Source organism: Glandiceps talaboti, chromosome 4, assembly GCF_964340395.1.
Source record: "Glandiceps talaboti chromosome 4, keGlaTala1.1, whole genome shotgun sequence".
In the NCBI taxonomy this organism is placed as follows: Eukaryota; Metazoa; Hemichordata; class Enteropneusta; family Spengelidae; genus Glandiceps; species Glandiceps talaboti.
In genome coordinates this window covers 13,316,750-13,333,864 of record NC_135552.1, presented here as the reverse complement: position 1 = coordinate 13,333,864, position 17,115 = coordinate 13,316,750, and the positions used below count along the sequence as shown (strand labels likewise).

Sequence of the window (17,115 nt, the reverse complement as noted above, 5' to 3'; positions counted from 1 at the left end):
TAGCACATAAGGGGGAACCATATTTTACTTTGGAATATTTAGAACATCACAAGCCCCTGTGATTTTAGCACATAAGGGGGAACCATATTTTACTTTGGAATATTTAGAACATCACAAGCCCCTGTGATTTTAGCACATAAGGGGGAACCATATTTGACTGGAATATTTAGGACATCTCAAGCCCCTGTGATTTTAACACACAGGGGAACCATATTTTAATTTTGCATATTTAAAACATCACAAGCCCCTGTGATTTTAGCATGCAGTATATTGTTGATATGTATCTATAATAGTTCTCACCTACACTCAGCTTATTTTAGTAACAATTCAATTTGATTAAGTTAGCCAAACCATCAAGAGCTGTTACCAGAATATGGGTGAAAACTATCATATACACAGACAAGCAGGGTAGACATGCTGTAGTACATTAATGGTAACAGCCACAGTGACTTGCCCAATTCCAACATTTCTGACAAACATTACACCCATAATATTGCAGTTCACGGCTAATGCAGACAAAAGGGATTGCTTATAACAATTTAAAGTATTTTTTATTTCAAGTTCTAAAGGGAGAGAGTTGCAGTTGGCCCACCCTTGTATCCAACATATACATTTTGTATAGGAAACTAAACATGTATTCGTGTTCCAGTAGAGAATAATGATCACATACCATGTTGTTAAAGCCCCACTTCAGATTAAAATTAAAATCAAGATGTGAAAACCGGTTATCTGCCAGAGCTATAGAAAGAAATTAATCCAGAACAAAAGAATAATCCTGTGTCTCCACTGGTAAAATAATACTATTGAGATGGCCCAGGATTGAAACACGACCCTTTAAATAATAATGTGTAACATTAACAACATGAGAAAGGTTGGTGCCACAAAAACGACCATTACAACCAACACTTATTTTCAATGAGTTCGACTGTAGAGGGAGAGAAAGACTGAGAGTTGCTAGTATTATTAGTAACCCTCCGAGTTTGGTAAGTGACAAAAACAAAAGTGTTTATATGTCGCACTCAACACTAGCAGTTCAGTTTGGTAGCAAACATTGAGTCGGAGAGAGAGAGAGAGAGAGAGAGAGAGAGAGAGAGAGAGAGAGAGAGAGAGAGAGAGAGAGAGAGAGAGAGAGAGAGAGAGAGAGAGAGAGAGAGAGAGAGAGAGAGAGAGAGAGAGAGAGAGAGAGAGAGAGAGAGAGAGAGAGAGAGAGAGAGGGGGGGGGGGAGGGAGGGAGGGAGGGAGGGAGGAGAGAGAGAGAGAGAGAGGGGGGGGGGCGCAGGCAGGCACAGACAGACAGACAGACAGACAGACAGAGTGAGTGAGTGAGTGAGTGAGTGAGTGAGTGAGTGAGCGAGTGAGATATTGAGAGAGAAAGAGACAGTATTGCGAACGAGGGCGAGACAGAGACAAACTGACAAAGAGACAGAGCGGATTATTCTATTGACCCCAGGGAGGGATAGTTTATATAACAAAAGACAAATTCTGAAAACAAAGTTTTTTTATTGATACTCTATCATTTTATTTCCAATATATAGAGATAAGAAGATAAGAAAGGTGTGCAGATTTACAACATACTACACCTCAATATTGTATATTGTACACTCCAATTTACAAGATGATTAAAAGATACCAATGTCAAAGTCTTTCTATAAACGTGTCACCATTTCTTTGATTCCATGCATGCATCATATCCGTCATTATACAAAAAGTTTTGTGAAAGGTCTGTGACCAATAGTGGCCAATTCCTATTTTCAATTTTTTTTGTTTCAAGTAAGTAATCATTTTCCAATTTTAAAAGGTTATTTTTTTCTCATTTTTAACGCAGTTCAGTATTTATTTCAACTTTCACTTGAATAGGTTACTATATACAATCTCATTGGTCAATTGTTTTATCATTTTTAAAGTAAAAAAATGAAAATTGTCGCATTCAAAAATATATTCGTCTCGCGTAGAGGTCGTCAAAACGTTTTTCACGTGAAATTATAAAATGTAGTTTTAGTAAATGTAGTTTCAATACCAGGATGCAACATAATTGTTTTCAGCTATACTTGACGAAAAAATGTCTTTACGAGGAAATTGTCACATTCCAAATCATATCCATCATCTTTAACACAGAACGTGTTGTGGAAAGACGGCCCGTGACCAACAGTGGCCATTTCGTATTTTCAATTTTGTTTGTTTGAAAATTGGGTGACTCTTTTATGATTCCTTGTCATTCATTTTGTGAATGAAATTTGTGTACACAATTAACCAAAATATTTTGACTTGCCTGTCGTTCAATTTATCAAAAAAATTACAACCGAATAGAATTTTGTTTGAAGAACGTGGTTATCATACAACTGTACCTTCATCAAACATTTTACACTCTTTTTATTGTGAGAAACTTTCCCGCCAAAATCATCGTCCCGCCAAAATCACGCAGGCGACATTTTTTTATTTCCTGTAAATGTTTGGCGCATCACCAGTTTAACACTGAGGAATCATACAAATAGATTTTAGAAATTAAATAGTGCCGACATTTTATTCAAAACTGGTAACTCTAACAGTAATTTTCAATTTTTCTTTAACAGTTTATTTTCACAAAGAAAAAAAAAGTGGCTATTCATTATATGCATGTTTGAAAATAAAATTAAGGGGATATCATAGAGGAAGCGTGGTATTTAAAAAAAATATTAAAAATCAAACATTTTCAGCAAAGTAATGACCACACCAAACTCTTTTCGAAAACCATAAAAGCCGATCACGAAATAATTGGACACAACTTATTCATATCAGACGTTTCAAAGGCTGCCTCGAAACTCTCGGTGTTGACTTTCATTCAGTATACCGTCGAGTCGGACACAAAAACGCCTACGGTACTTACAGACGGTATTTTTAAAAGTCTAAACTGTTGGTTGACCCTTCACAAATGTGCACATATCCGTGCGGAGATGAGATCACCATATTAATCTTTCCGATGACTCTCTGACAGTGATCCGTTGATGTATATAATCGCTATATAGAAAGCCAACAAGTCTCTGAACTATCTTTCCACTATCATTCTAAATAATTTGGCTATTCTCTTACCCTGAAAATGTTTGTAAATATTGTTATAGTGATAAACATATACTTGTTGTTATTACCAACATGTCTAATATAACCGCAAAGTCTGTGATATGATATGACGTCATATGATGACATCATAACACAAGCAAACAAACGGAATAAGGTTTCTCACTGTGATTCGAAATATAAAGTAGTGACACTTTTGTCCTGTGATGATAACTGTGATGCTCACAAACTAATATTTATAGTTATAATGAATTAATAATATGAAGAATATCGTAAATATTAATATAAGTATTATTGTGACGAAACAGCATAAATTTACAAGACATAGCCTACTTGTTCACACCTAACATTTATTCCATACAATTTTATTAACGGAATATGTAAGTAAATATCTAATAATTGGGGGCGTTGTCGAACGGAACCCGGACACTGAATTTTAGGCCAATCTATATATTGCCATCTGGGGGTTTATATGCTCCCTGTGTCGGTGGTGGTGGTTGCTGGCCATACTGAGCCTGTGGCTGGCCGTATTGAAGCCCAGGTTGAGGTTGTACCTGGCTATACGGTGGCGCTGGTTGGGGTGGTGTATACAGTGGTGGTTGCTCCATTCCTGTAGTTCCAGGTAACGGTGCTTGTCCAGGGGCACCGGTTGACACGTACATCGGCTGCATGGGTTGTGCGTGGCCGTAGTAAGCAGCGTTGGTGTAGACTCCAGGTCCGGTGTGGGTTTGGACTACCTGGAAGGAGGCCTGTGTTGGCATCATTTGGGTCTGATTGACCACGACCACTTCAGTCTAAAAAGGAAAATAGATAGTAAAGACTGTGTTTGAAAAGAAACTGATGGGTAATTTGAGAAGTATTAATTTCAATCGTAAACATTCGCACCCCTGGACCCAATTTTGAACCAGATCAAAATATACAAGAGACACATTCTAAACATTGCCACTTTGCTCCCCTTCCTCTCCAAGACGCTATTGTTGTTGTTGTTGTTGTTGTTGCTGCTGCTGCTGCTGCTGCTGCTGCTGCTGCTGCTGTTGTTGTTGTTGTTGTTGTTGTTGTTGTTGTTAACGACAACGGTGATGTGCAGGGCTGAAGAACGCAATGTGTCTTATAGGCTAGTGTAATTACTTATAAGAAAGAAACGACATCGGAAACATATGTCTTCGACGAAGACTTCTTAATTTGGACCACAGGTAAGAATGGAATCAACGATTTAGTACATTAAATAATCACAGCATTTTTTCTTATTTTTCATATATCATGTGGAGTCCTGCATGCAAAAAGAATAATGGATAAATTGTAAACATTTTCAGAAATTGGTAATTGTACTTACTCGGTGCTCTGAACCTGTACAGTGGTTAAAAGCTCCGATGCAACCAACTATCATCAAGGCTAGGGCAACCATACAAATCAGTATGTTCAAAATGAAGCCTCCAGCGTATCCCCACCACATCAACCACATTTCGGCAACAGCGCCCGCTATGGCACCAATGAACACATAGACGGAGCAGATGATGACAAAGATGTTCAAAATGAGGAATGCCACCGACTGAAGAAAACAAAAGTGACATTGTTATTAATAGGATATGTCACCGTTTTTCCCCCCGATACATTATCTAAAACAAAAATCTATTTTTTATCAGTTTAAGTTTAAACTTATTTTGTACTCAGAGTGTGAAGAAATTCTCTTTGTTATAAACAAAATCATACGATTAATCCAAATAGTATTTTACGTATCTGAACTGATGAAACTAAGGAAGCATTGCCCAATAAATATGGTTACTAGAACATCACCCGTGAAAAATTGTAATGCCATACATTAAAATGATTTTTGAATAATTTGTTATTTTTAGATCGACTGAAAGACCCATTGCTATTGTACATTTTGTACACTTGCCGCTATGCTATATACATGTACCGTGATACATACCAAATTTTCTACTTTGTCAGACTTCGAGGCATAAATACCAATCACTCCTGCAACTATGGCCTGTGAAGAAAATTTCAAATGCTAATAACATGACGTTAAAATATATGTGGTTGGTAGGAGCTTCAGAATTTCACAAAACTTGGCAATTATAGCTCAGGTCGATAAATCCAAGACCGTTGACAATGTGTGAGGTTGAAAGTGGCAATATCGTATGATGACAAATTGACTGTACTATATTTTCCCACTTGAAAAAAGAATGTGAAACAACACATATATATGTTTTCAAATGCTAGAAAGTGCCTGAAAAGTGTGTTTTTGTACGTACAATGACAAAACATTTTACACATTTTTTTTTATTTTTGGCAATTTATTGAGTTTTTATTTTACAAAATGTCCCTTACTGGCTTTCGTAAGTTTGACATAAGGACTTGCGGGAAAAAAGTCTCTTACGTCGAAAAAAAAATGAAGACTGGTTGGCTCGTTATGTATTGGACATAAATTATAGGGGGAGGGCCGGTGCTTTTCAGAAGACCATTGCGTGAAAAGGATTTACCCTCCCCAAGACCTTACACAACAAACTGTCGATACCCCTTTGCCATTGGAATATTTATGGTCAATAATATCATCCTACAAAAACATTGAACCCCCTGCCCCCACAAAAAAATTGCATGAGAAACGGCGAACCCCGACAAACAAACACACAAAACACACACACAAACAAACAAACAAACAAACAAACAAACAAATCCATATGTCTAATCCCTTAGAACTTCCAAACATAGCGTGATGGTCGTTAGTTTAAAACCTACCGTTTTGATGTTAGAATTGAATGGTATACGGATGCGACAAAGATGAACACAACATTTAATAGTCCAACTGACTGACGTCACTGATTCGAAATCACACAGGAGGATATAGCTGTAGTGATGTTGTGTTACCTGACGTATATATTGTGACGACTATACTGTGTGAAATGAAGCTTGCCACTTTCAATTACCAAATAACCAAACCAATTAGGAATAGTAATTTGAACACAAAACAGGACACAATTATTATCAAATCTTGGCTGAAAACCAATTATTATGAGAAATAAACTCAAGTAAATGATGAATGTTGAAATCGCAGGGTTGTGACTTCAATTAAGGTGTTACATAAGAAGACACAACGTTCACGTGGTTATTTGCACTAATCGTCTCAAGTACATACAATCAGAAATCTGCTAATCTGAAAGACCTATGAAAAAGATGATAATATGGCTAAACAGTAAACTCAAACTCCACTGTACGTATAAAAGAATGATCAACTCGAAGGTAAATATAACACAAACAAACAAATAAACATACACTCCATCCATCCATCCATCCACCCACCCATCCATCCATCCATCCATCCATCCATCCATACATACATACATACATACATACATACATACATACATACATACATACATACAGACAGACAGACATACAGACATACAGACAGGCACGCACGCACGTACGCACGCACGCACGCACACATACACACTCACATACATACATACATACATACATACATACATACATACATACATACATACATACATACATACATACATACATCTTTGGGAAAATATGAAAATTCATTAAATTATGGTTGAATGCACGCAGGTCATGAGATTATGTAAAGCAGTATGCAAATGAATTGAAATATTGATTTCTCTGACTATTCATAAAATAGTTTTGTTATTGTAATGTATATTTTGTTGACAGTGGTATGCAAGACTTGTAGACATTGTGACGAATTTCGCATTAAAAATGTTGTGTTTTAAAGAAACACGTACAGGGATACATTGTCAAACGGTCTCTACTTCATAAATGTTAAAGGTTATACCTTCGCACAGAAGCTGCAAGCAAGGTCAGCATCGTGTATTGTGTGTGTAGTGGGTATCGTGTTGCCTTTGAGTTGAGTAATATAAATCTGTCCGTAATGATATTCCGCTGCCATGACAACGGATGTGATTGTCACAACCAAGTTGTTAATGAATTTATATTTAGTAATGATTTTCTGTCATGTATAGACTGTAAAATTTTAATATCCTCAGTTTGAAAGTCCCTCATATTATTGTATTGTAATACAATACACCACGTATATAGAACAGCAAGCAGTCATGTGTGACAAGGAAATGGAAAACTGACCTTAGGGGTTTTTACGTAGCAAAACATACCGAAAACTCAGACTGAATATAGTTACTTACAAGTATACCAGTCCACACAGGGCCACCAGCAACCTTATAGAAGCCGTCTATCCAGCAAACACCCAAACATACACCGCCGAAAAACATCAGTATGCCTCCGATGACGATGTCAGACACACCGATACTAAACATTTTACTCTTCGTCTGCATTTTGCTTGTTGTTCGGTCGCAATGACGTCACTGATTTCAATGTTGATTTCCTATAAGAACAAAATACCAAATCATTGAAGAATATAACAATTATAAGCTATGTGTCGTAATATTTTCACCAGAAACTAAATTACGTGGTAATAAGGTTGCTTATTAGCTGAAATTTATTGTGTATAGGTCCTTGCCACGTATATATATATATATATATACGACAAAAGGAATCCTTTACAAATGCATTATCAAGGAAGCCATGATCCAGTAGTACGTACTCAAGAAGGGATTCGTGTCAAAACTGTAAACTGAACCTGTTCAACGTGAAATGATAGACCGTATAACTAGCCCACACGTTAAAATGTTCACTATGAGATTATAACGCGCACATTCTTACGCTCAGCGAACAGTATTGCTATGCTTCTGGTAATGGAACCCCGACTTGAAACTAGAGCAAGTGTCGTTGCACATTATATTGTAATTATACGCAAGTGAACGTCTTTAAACAAACGCAACGGGGAACAAAACGAGGGTCGATTAATATTCCGTGATTAATATGTACTCAAATCTTACCCGTTAGGAATATATCCACATTATATTGGTGTTTACGTTGTCCAGTTTTCACCTATCAGCGTATAGCCCAAATTGTTAACACGGTGTCATCAAATTCAACATGGCGACCGTCTACACATACAAGTTGTATAATATATATGATATGTGCGACCGTTGCTCGTGGCAACCCATATATTATATGCATGTTGTTGAAAGCTGTTGACATGTGGAGTGTAAACGTGAGCGTGTGTCATGAAATGGAAATCGCCATCTTACACGTTAAAGATGCAAACACTGAAATGTGTCTTTCTGGGATCAAGCCTTTCTCATTCTCATCGACGGCATTTTTGATACACAACAATAACGTGCATCGCATTTTTTCGTTTGAGAGAGACAACGTCTATGCATTAACCAAATTGCCAAAATAGTGAAGAGTGACACAAATAACCCATTACCCATCAAAGTACCACCCTAGGGGGGGGGGTCCCTCCCCATGTTGTTAAAGGGCCCACTTCGGATTAGGGTTAAACTCTAGGTGTACAAATTGCTTGGTTGTTTGGCAGGGCTATAAGAAAAGTTGATCCAGAACAAAAGAACGGTCCTATGTAATCCTTATCATGCTTATGTCTCTGCTGGTAAAGTGATATTATTGCGATAACCTATGGAGGTGCAATGTGTCATCTATCTCCACTGTATCCTGTTGATTTGCCATTGCTTTTTCCCCCTTGAATTTTCCTGTCTCATACTAAGTGTCACTACCGCCCGTGCCCGTGCCCGTGCCCGTGCCCAAAGGCACACAGACATTTCTATAATTAACGTTCTTTTATTCCATCAGCAATTCTAATTTTAAAATCCAGAAGACTTTAATTTCATCCTAGATCTGTTGTTTTACCATGGTGTCACTTTTTACTTGCTGTTGATCAGCACTTTGCAAAGTCTGTCAGTTTAGCCTGCGTCATTGTCTTATTTTCTGTTATTATTATTGTAATTGTTTTGATTATTGTACATGTCATTTGCTTTTGTCGCGAGTGATTAGAAACGATGTTCAAGGTTTACACTATGGACAATAAAGTTATTTCTATTCTATTCTATTCTATTCTATTCTATTCTATTCTATTCTATTCTATTCTATGTTGCCATCACATTGAGTTTGTGTTTGTATTAAATCAATGCCTGTGTTTTTGATCAAATTGACTGAGCTGAAGGCCAGAACTCCCAAAGACTAGATGGGCACACAACTGACAAGCGCAGGACAAAGGTCAATGTCTCCACTTCACCTCATTATCCCTAATATCTTGCCACACTGTTCCTCCTTTACTACTGTGAGACTCACTACTCTCGTCACACCACAAATAACAGTTAATTTACTGCATTTCACTGATATGTTATGATATTACTTTACAATGGTGGCAGTGGTGCGATGTGGTGGGATGTGGTAGCAGTAGGATTTGGAACCGGTGCCAGCGGTGGCATCATGCCAAATCACAAAACAATACAAAGTTAGATAAAAAAAAACGAATCAAAGTAAAAATCTAATGTGACCGTCCGCTAATTTCCATTTTCTAAAATATGACCCCCCCCCTCCCGCGGATCAATTTGTAAAAGGTAACCCACCCCCTAATTCCCTTGGCCCCCCCCCCCCCTTGTAACTACTGAAGGCGCTAACGAAAAACAAGTTCTGGTTTTTTTTTACATTTTATTATTAGTCTAAATTTAAGATACTTCCAATTGACAGAAATATGAAGATAGAGACGTGCAAAACAACACCCAAATATATTATAATCATTACAGCCTCTAATTTACATGATGATGTATATACATATAAATCACATTAAAAAAGATACAAATGTGTAAATGTTACAAATTTAAAGTGTACATGCAAAGGTGCATACTTTTTTTCGTAATTATGTTTATTTTGCCATAAAAATAAATGAAATTGCATTCATACCTCTAAATATTGCGCGCATTGGCAAGAAAGTCGCAAAAATACTTGCCCCCTTAATACAATTTAATGTGCCAATTATTTTTATATTTTGGAAGTGTTGCATATAAAAAATATATTCGTTCTGTGTAATAATGACATGAAATAATAAAAATCTTGTTTTTTTAGTAAAATGTAGATTTTATATAAATAATGAAGTTTTCAGAAAAACAAGGCTTTACGAATAAAAACATTACATTCCAAACCATATCCATCATCAACCACAAAGTGTTGTGAAAGACGGTCCGTGACCAATCATGGCCATTCACAATTTTCAATTTCAATAAACAGAATTGGAAATAGATTGGCCGTGATTGGTCACTGACCAAAGACTTATGCCCGTGTCGATATTGGAAAACGAAATCTATAGATATACGTACTTGGGTATATGGTTAGAATATTTAGATTGGGTGACTTTTCATTATTCCTTCAATTTGATATATGATTGAAAGCCAACGACAAGTCTCTGGGCTATCTTTCCACTAGACTGTAAGATACGTCGTGACGTTTCGCCCTCACCGGCCTCCTCTCTGTTAGGGGTTGCCTGATGTTTGAGGGCGCCCCATCACGGCGTACCTTACAGACTATCTTTCCACTAACAGGACTTCAAATAATTTTTGCCATTCTCTTACCCAGAAAATGTTTGTAATTGCAGTGATAGTTTGGAACATACCTGTCGTTATTGCCAACATGTCTAATATAAGTAATTATAACAGCAAAATCTGTGATAGCATATGACGTCATGTGATGACAGATCGTGACTCAATTATGATGACAAAAATGAAAGAAACGGAATACGGTTAATTTCTTACTGTGATTCGAAATATGTAGTAGTGATACTGACCTGGTGTCCTGTCATAACAAACTGTGCTGCTCAAAAACTAATATTTATATAATTGTAATAAATTAATAATATGAAGAATATGGTAAATATTGATATAAGTAACATTGTGACGAAGCGGCATAAATTTACAAGACATAGCCTACTGTACTTGTTCGAACACCTATCCCCATGACTATTTAACGGAATATGTAAACATTATAACTAAATTAAGAGTCGTTGTTGAACAGAACATTATGACACTGAAATTTAGGACAATCTACATATTACCACCTGGATATGTGTGTGTGTGTGTGTGTGTGTGTGTGTGTGTGTGTCGCGCACTTGAGCGAGAGGGGGTTTATTTTACTTGTGGTGGTGGTTGCTGGCCATACTGAGCATGCTGTGGTTGCCCGTATAGGATCTGTGGTTGGCCGTATTGAGACCCAGGTTGGGGTTGCACCTGGCCATACATTGGCGCTGGTTGGGGCGATGTATACAGTGGTGGTGGCTCCATTCCTGTAGTTCCAGGTAACGGTGCTTGTCCAGGGGCACCGGTGGACACGTACATTGGCTGCATGAGTGGTGCTTGACCAGAGTAAGCAGGGTTGGTATAGCCACTTGGCCCTGGGTAGGTTTGGACTGTCTGGATGGGGGGTTGTGTTGGCATCATTTGGGCCTGATTGACCAGCACCACTTCAGTCTGAAATGGAAAATAAAGACTATGTTTTCTAAGAAATTGGTGTGAAACTTGAAAAGTATTAGTTTCAAATGTGAAACATTCACACCCCCGACTCTGACTCGTCAAAAAATAAATGCGACATATTATGCAAACATTGCCACTTGCCCCCCTCCTCACGAAGATGCTGTTTTTAACAACATCGATGATGATGATGGTGGTGGTGGTGGTGGTGGTGGTGGTAGTGATGATGATGATGATGATGATGATGATGATGCTGGCATTGACTCTATATCAGATCACTATAGTGGCCTGAGAGAATTTGAAATATACGAAATATATAGGGCTGAACAACATCAGAGAACTCTTCCTTCAGTGCTTGACCGGAGTAAGCAGGGTTTGTTAATTATGCAAATGAGCAATTGACAGCACTAAATTTCATTAAGAACTATCATATCTCTGTATGATCAATGTCTGTGGGCCAAGTTTCATCAAATGTGATAAAGCCTTTCTGGATGTATAGTCTGAGTTACAAACATTCATTAATTACGGAATAAGCCCTTAATTAACTTGATGCAAGTTAACAACTTTTAGTGCTTTTATATATTTGTATGATATGTAGATGTAGCAAGCTTCATTGAATTTGGTGGAGCCGTTCTGCATGTATAGCCCCATTTATGAAATAATTAATTATGCAAAATAACATTAATTATGCAAGCCACTCACACCAAAAACTAATCAACACTAAGGTACAGCCTGACAATGCCACATGGTAAATTTAGTACTTTTTGAGATATCAGTGGAACAAAATTTCTGCACAGACAGACAGACAGACAGACAGACAGACAGACAGACAGACAGACAGACAGACAGACAGACAGACAGACTGACAACGCCACGACATCAGCTCCCATGCGGGAGCTAAACCGGTACTTACCCGATTCCCTCCACCAGTGCAGTTGTTAAAAGCTCCCATGCAGGCCGTAATCATCAAGGCCATGGATATCACACAAATGAAAATATTGATAACGAAGCCAGCGTTTCCGTACTCAGAAAAAGTGGCAGACATGGCACTACCGAAGACAAAGACGGAACAGCAGACGGCAAAGATGTTCAAGACGAGGAATATAACCGACTGAAGAAAACAAAAATGACATTGTGATAACCTAAGACATTTTTTGAACACTTATTAGAGAATTCTATCAATTTTTTCCCGATCAATAATCTTTTTTAAAAAAAAATAAGATGCTAAAGTGAACAATAGCTCATAAAGAAATGACAAGGTCATGCACAGATACATGTATAGGCAGCAAAGCACTACATAAGTAAAGCCCATGAGCCAAAACAGTGGTTCACAGCAGCTTAGGAGTATATCAGAATATCTTATATTACTTCAGGGTGCTGAAAGATGACGAAAGATCTAAAACAAAATAAGCAATTTTATCAGTTTACGTGTTTTTATCAGAACTTCTTCAGAACTTGTTCTTTGTCTATGGTTTCAAGTACTTTGTACTCATAGTATGAGGAAATTCTCTTCGTTATAGTCTAAATCACACGATTAATCCAAATATATATCTCTTAGAATCACTACATGAAGTTTGATGATAAAAGTACGAAAGTGTAACCATATAAATATGCCTAGCTACTAGAAGTTAGAACAACAAAAAGAACTTGTAACGACACACAAGCGTGATTCTGTTTTTAGATTGATTGAATAACGTGCAATTTCACATGTTGCTAAGGAACACTTGTCGCTATATCCTATTGCATACATACCATAGATTCCTCTTTGTCAGACTTCGAGGCATAAACACCGATCACTCCTGCAATTACGCCCTGTGAAGAGACTGTCAGAGGTCAGTTGTAGCGAAAAAATGTTAACTCTGTGGCCGTAGGACTTATAAATTTCACAAATTGTAGCTGAGGTTGGAGTATTGAAGAAAACATTCATGTACTCAATGGCTTTCAATAATGTGTATGGTTTTGTTCTAAATGACCTCCTACATATCCTTACCATGGGGGGGGGGGGGCATCTCGCGCACACCTTACCCATTCCGATCACGGGGATGCTGTTTCTGCCCCATATCAACGCATGGAAGGGGAAACCCAGTTGGCTAAGTATATGTTACAGCACAATGTGAGACCCTTCCTTGCAAAGCCCAAAGCTATTAATAAACAAATCTCTTGTGGACGCTGAGGTCAATTCTAGCCTACCATATAATTAGACATCTCCAGAATACGGCGGGGGTGGGGGTGGGGGGTGTATAACTGCACAAATAAAAAAATCTGTGTAGCATAAGGGCCTACAAAAATTCTTGGGTTCATTTCGGGGAGGGCGCGAATTTTTTGAGAAAGTGAACGGGGGAAAGGTTGCAAAAAAATTTGGACGAAATATTTCTGTTCAGCCCCCTTAAATTCTGCTCGTTTCCTAATTACGAGGTCAGGGCACAGCAATATCAGTCCTTCCCACTGCGGATGAGAAGAGCGCCTACAACGGCTGATCTTTCAGTCTGAACTGTAAATGTATATGCAAATTGCAAGACAGTCATTTCATACCATGTATCTCCTCATTCGCGTCAGACACACTATTCAATCGACATTGGGTGCACTGACGCATGTCGCCTCGTCCATTAATCATGTAAAAACACACATAGGTCATACGCCCCTTTGTAAGAATGGAATATTCCGAGTCAATAGGACAGCACCTGGGATGAAGATGTAGGCCAGGTCACCAGTACGGAATAATAAGAATGGCTGCATGGTGATGTTATTATATGATGGCTGACGTATATACTATTTTGATGACTCGTGTGTCAAATACAGCTTACCGCTACATTATTACAAGGGAGAGGGTAGGCGAATTGGAGGTGGGTCACCTTTTACAAATCGGTCCTCGGGAGAGGAGAGGGCCATATTTTAGAGAATGGAAATTAGGGGAGGGTCACATTTTAAACTGACTTATTGTCGAGTCGAGTATTCTCGTAATGTATTGAATGTAAACTTGTTTTCACAATAGTCATGATTTTGCTGTCATGACAACGGACGCCATTTACTATATTTTTCCTACACTTGGCGTTATGTTTTACTGTGATTAATTCTATGAAGTCACGATTTTCATTCAAATAAATTTTATCAGTTTGAAAGTCACTCATTAAGTACAATTCATCACAATAGCACAACAGGCAATCGAGTATGAGAAGGAAATACAAACTGACCCTAGCTTTGTGTAGGAACAGATATTGAAAACTATGTACTTACAAGTGCACCGGTCCATATTGGGCCACCAGTGACCCTATAGAATGCATCTGCCCAACAAACACCCACGCATACACAACCAAAAATTATTAATACGCTCCCAATTATGATGTTACTAACACCGATACCAAACATATTTGTCTTTGTCCGCATTTTGCTTGTTGTTCTGTCACAATGACGTCACTGATTTCAATATTGATGTCCTATAAGAACAAAATACGAAATCATTGAAGGGTAAGACAAATGTAAGCTATGTGTAATACTAGTATATGTTCACAAATACAACAAAGGGAAGTCTTCGCTTCTGTAGCGAGAACTCAATATCACGGTAGCTCATAAGTGATACGGCAAACTTTCGTCATTTGAACGACACTTTTATATTCCAAGAACAAACTTTTGTTACCTTGATTGAACTTGTATTTTTCAAGAGCAAAGTTTAACTTTCAATACCTGTGAACGAATCTTTTATTTTCCAAGAGCAAACTTTTAATGCTTTGCTTGAAAGAAACTTCAATAGCAAACATTTAAATTCCCAACAGTATAAGTACAACTTTGGAGCTGAAGTTGGAAATTTCACGGCGGTACAGAGTACAAATTCTCTGTGATAGAAGTACGACTATGACATGATTCCATTGTATTAATACAATGATGTCACACATACTATTAAACATTTTTGACGAGTTTGATTCTCAAATTGGTAGTTTTTAATTCAGAGGTCTAAAGGATGATGGAATTTCTTGTTTCTTGTCAAAGTACTACTATTAGGACATTCACCTTAGCTAGCTATAAGAACATTGATAGAAATAGTGTTACTTTTAGGCCACCGTATAGGATTATTGTTTAACAGTGTAAGCTGGACATGTTTGTTCAACATGAAATGATAGACCTATAAGTAGCTAGCTAACACGTTGGACTGTTCAAGTCCGATAATATCTTGCTTAATAGTTTGACGGAAATGTAAAAAAACAAAAAAAAACACACAAAAAAAACCTACTTTTCATGTGAAATTTAATGAAACGCGCACATTATTGCGTTCGGCGTAAAAACACACTACCATGACATGCTTGTAGTTAGCTATACCACATTCCACTGTTTCATTTGTAATGGCTAGATTTCACAACTAAGAAACTTAATTTAGCTCCCCCACTTTGTGTTACACCAGCTACTTCTACACGACAGGGAAGTTTAGATCTCGTTTGTACACCACAACACTTTTTTTTTACCTGTTATGTTGATGCACTTAGAATGTGCGGGGTTTCATAATCTAGATTTAATGATTGTTGCGCCAATGTAGAGCTACATAAAAGACATAGTACGATTTTCTTTATGTGTCAACTTCTATAATTCACATCCAAGGGGATTTTGGTACAAGTTATTTCTTTACTTTCAGAGTTTATCCTTGGTAGGCCTGTCGTTGTTGGTCTAGTGCTTATAGTATCATTAGATGTTATGAAATCACAGAAAGGGTTTGGCAAGAGATAACGGCTACAATTTACACGTATGGTGATTTTTTTATACATTAACTAACAGAAAGTCAATGACAAACAACACGTCAAGTTTTGAAGCGAGGAGATATCTGAAAAAACATCGAGTGATCATATAAATCTTATTCAGTTTTCGGATGTCACACAAAAAATGGTACATAGTGTCCGTAACGATGGTGTAATAGCACAGCTATATAACAAGTTTACTTTAGGACAACTTTAGGTGTCCATACCTACTATGTATAATAGAAACTGTGGTCTAGTGCGTGCGCAATAGACGTTCATAAGGTGTGGTGATTTGTAGTGTCCGTAATGTGTCAGAAACACAAAATATATATATATACATGATTCATTTCATACTGAAGAGCATAATGATTGAGACGTGTTTATCGACTTGCTTCTTTAACTATACCTGTGAGGATTACTTTTAAACTTGTTAAGGAACTTTCCATTTTTGCTCCATTGCGCAAAATAAGTGAAGCACTGCATTATGAAACAGCCGAATGTACATTGTTATGGAAGTTGGGCATAAAAACTGTTACCCACTTTATGTAATTACGCGAAATTGAACAAGCACAACTGTTACTCTAACAGATCTAGATAAATAACGTAGAGCGGAATAAAACCCCGTGATTATTTGTCAGCATGTCTTACCTGTTAGGAAAATATCCACGTTATATTTGTGCTAACGTTGTTCAGTTTTTCACTTATGTAGTAGCCCAAATGTGAACACGGTGTCATCTATTTGAACATAGCGAGCGTCTGCATATACATGTTGTATGATGTGTGACCGTTGCTAGTAGCAACCTACATAATATATACATATTGTAGCTGTTGACATCAAGTTCTGCCCGTATGTGGCGACTGGACATGTGTCATCAAATGGAAATGGCACATATTTGCCATGGCCAAAAACTGCAATTTATAGGTCCCGGATCAAACCTTTCTCATTCCCATCGACAAGACATCAAAAGAAAATATCCATCGCA

The 17,115-nt window shown here is 37.5% G+C and overlaps 2 protein-coding genes across 2 annotated transcripts; both read right to left on the bottom strand.

The window, feature by feature from the left end:
• Positions 1-1,561: 1,561 nt before the first annotated feature.
• Positions 1,562-8,063, bottom strand: LOC144433869 (uncharacterized). Its single transcript, XM_078122259.1, has 5 exons — positions 7,929-8,063; positions 7,215-7,414; positions 4,982-5,041; positions 4,385-4,600; positions 1,562-3,845 (listed from the first exon to the last, which is right to left on the bottom strand). Exons 2-5 carry the CDS (start codon positions 7,362-7,364, stop codon positions 3,498-3,500), a joined length of 774 nt encoding a protein of 257 aa, XP_077978385.1. The 5' UTR covers positions 7,365-7,414; positions 7,929-8,063; the 3' UTR covers positions 1,562-3,497.
• Positions 8,064-11,069: 3,006 nt separating this feature from the next.
• On the bottom strand, positions 11,070-16,909 carry LOC144434703 (uncharacterized). Its single transcript, XM_078123219.1, has 5 exons — positions 16,781-16,909; positions 14,646-14,845; positions 13,164-13,223; positions 12,325-12,522; positions 11,070-11,411 (listed from the first exon to the last, which is right to left on the bottom strand). The coding sequence occupies exons 2-5, from the start codon at positions 14,793-14,795 to the stop codon at positions 11,070-11,072; spliced, it is 750 nt and encodes a 249-aa protein (XP_077979345.1). The 5' UTR covers positions 14,796-14,845; positions 16,781-16,909.
• Positions 16,910-17,115: the final 206 nt, after the last annotated feature.

Excerpts from the sequence above, each read along its gene's own strand:
- LOC144433869 (XM_078122259.1), bottom strand. The coding sequence starts at position 7,364 with ATGCAGACGAAGAGTAAAATGTTTAGTATCGGTGTGTCTGACATCGTC. Across the intron at positions 4,601-4,981 it reads CTGACAAAGTAGAAAATTTG|TCGGTGGCATTCCTCATTTT; the intron begins GTATGTATCACG and ends TGTTTTCTTCAG. Across the intron at positions 3,846-4,384 it reads GTACAGGTTCAGAGCACCGA|ACTGAAGTGGTCGTGGTCAA; the intron begins GTAAGTACAATT and ends TTTCCTTTTTAG.
- LOC144434703 (XM_078123219.1), bottom strand. The coding sequence starts at position 14,795 with ATGCGGACAAAGACAAATATGTTTGGTATCGGTGTTAGTAACATCATA. Across the intron at positions 13,224-14,645 it reads CAATATGGACCGGTGCACTT|GGCGTAATTGCAGGAGTGAT; the intron begins GTAAGTACATAG and ends GTCTCTTCACAG. Across the intron at positions 12,523-13,163 it reads CTGACAAAGAGGAATCTATG|TCGGTTATATTCCTCGTCTT; the intron begins GTATGTATGCAA and ends TGTTTTCTTCAG.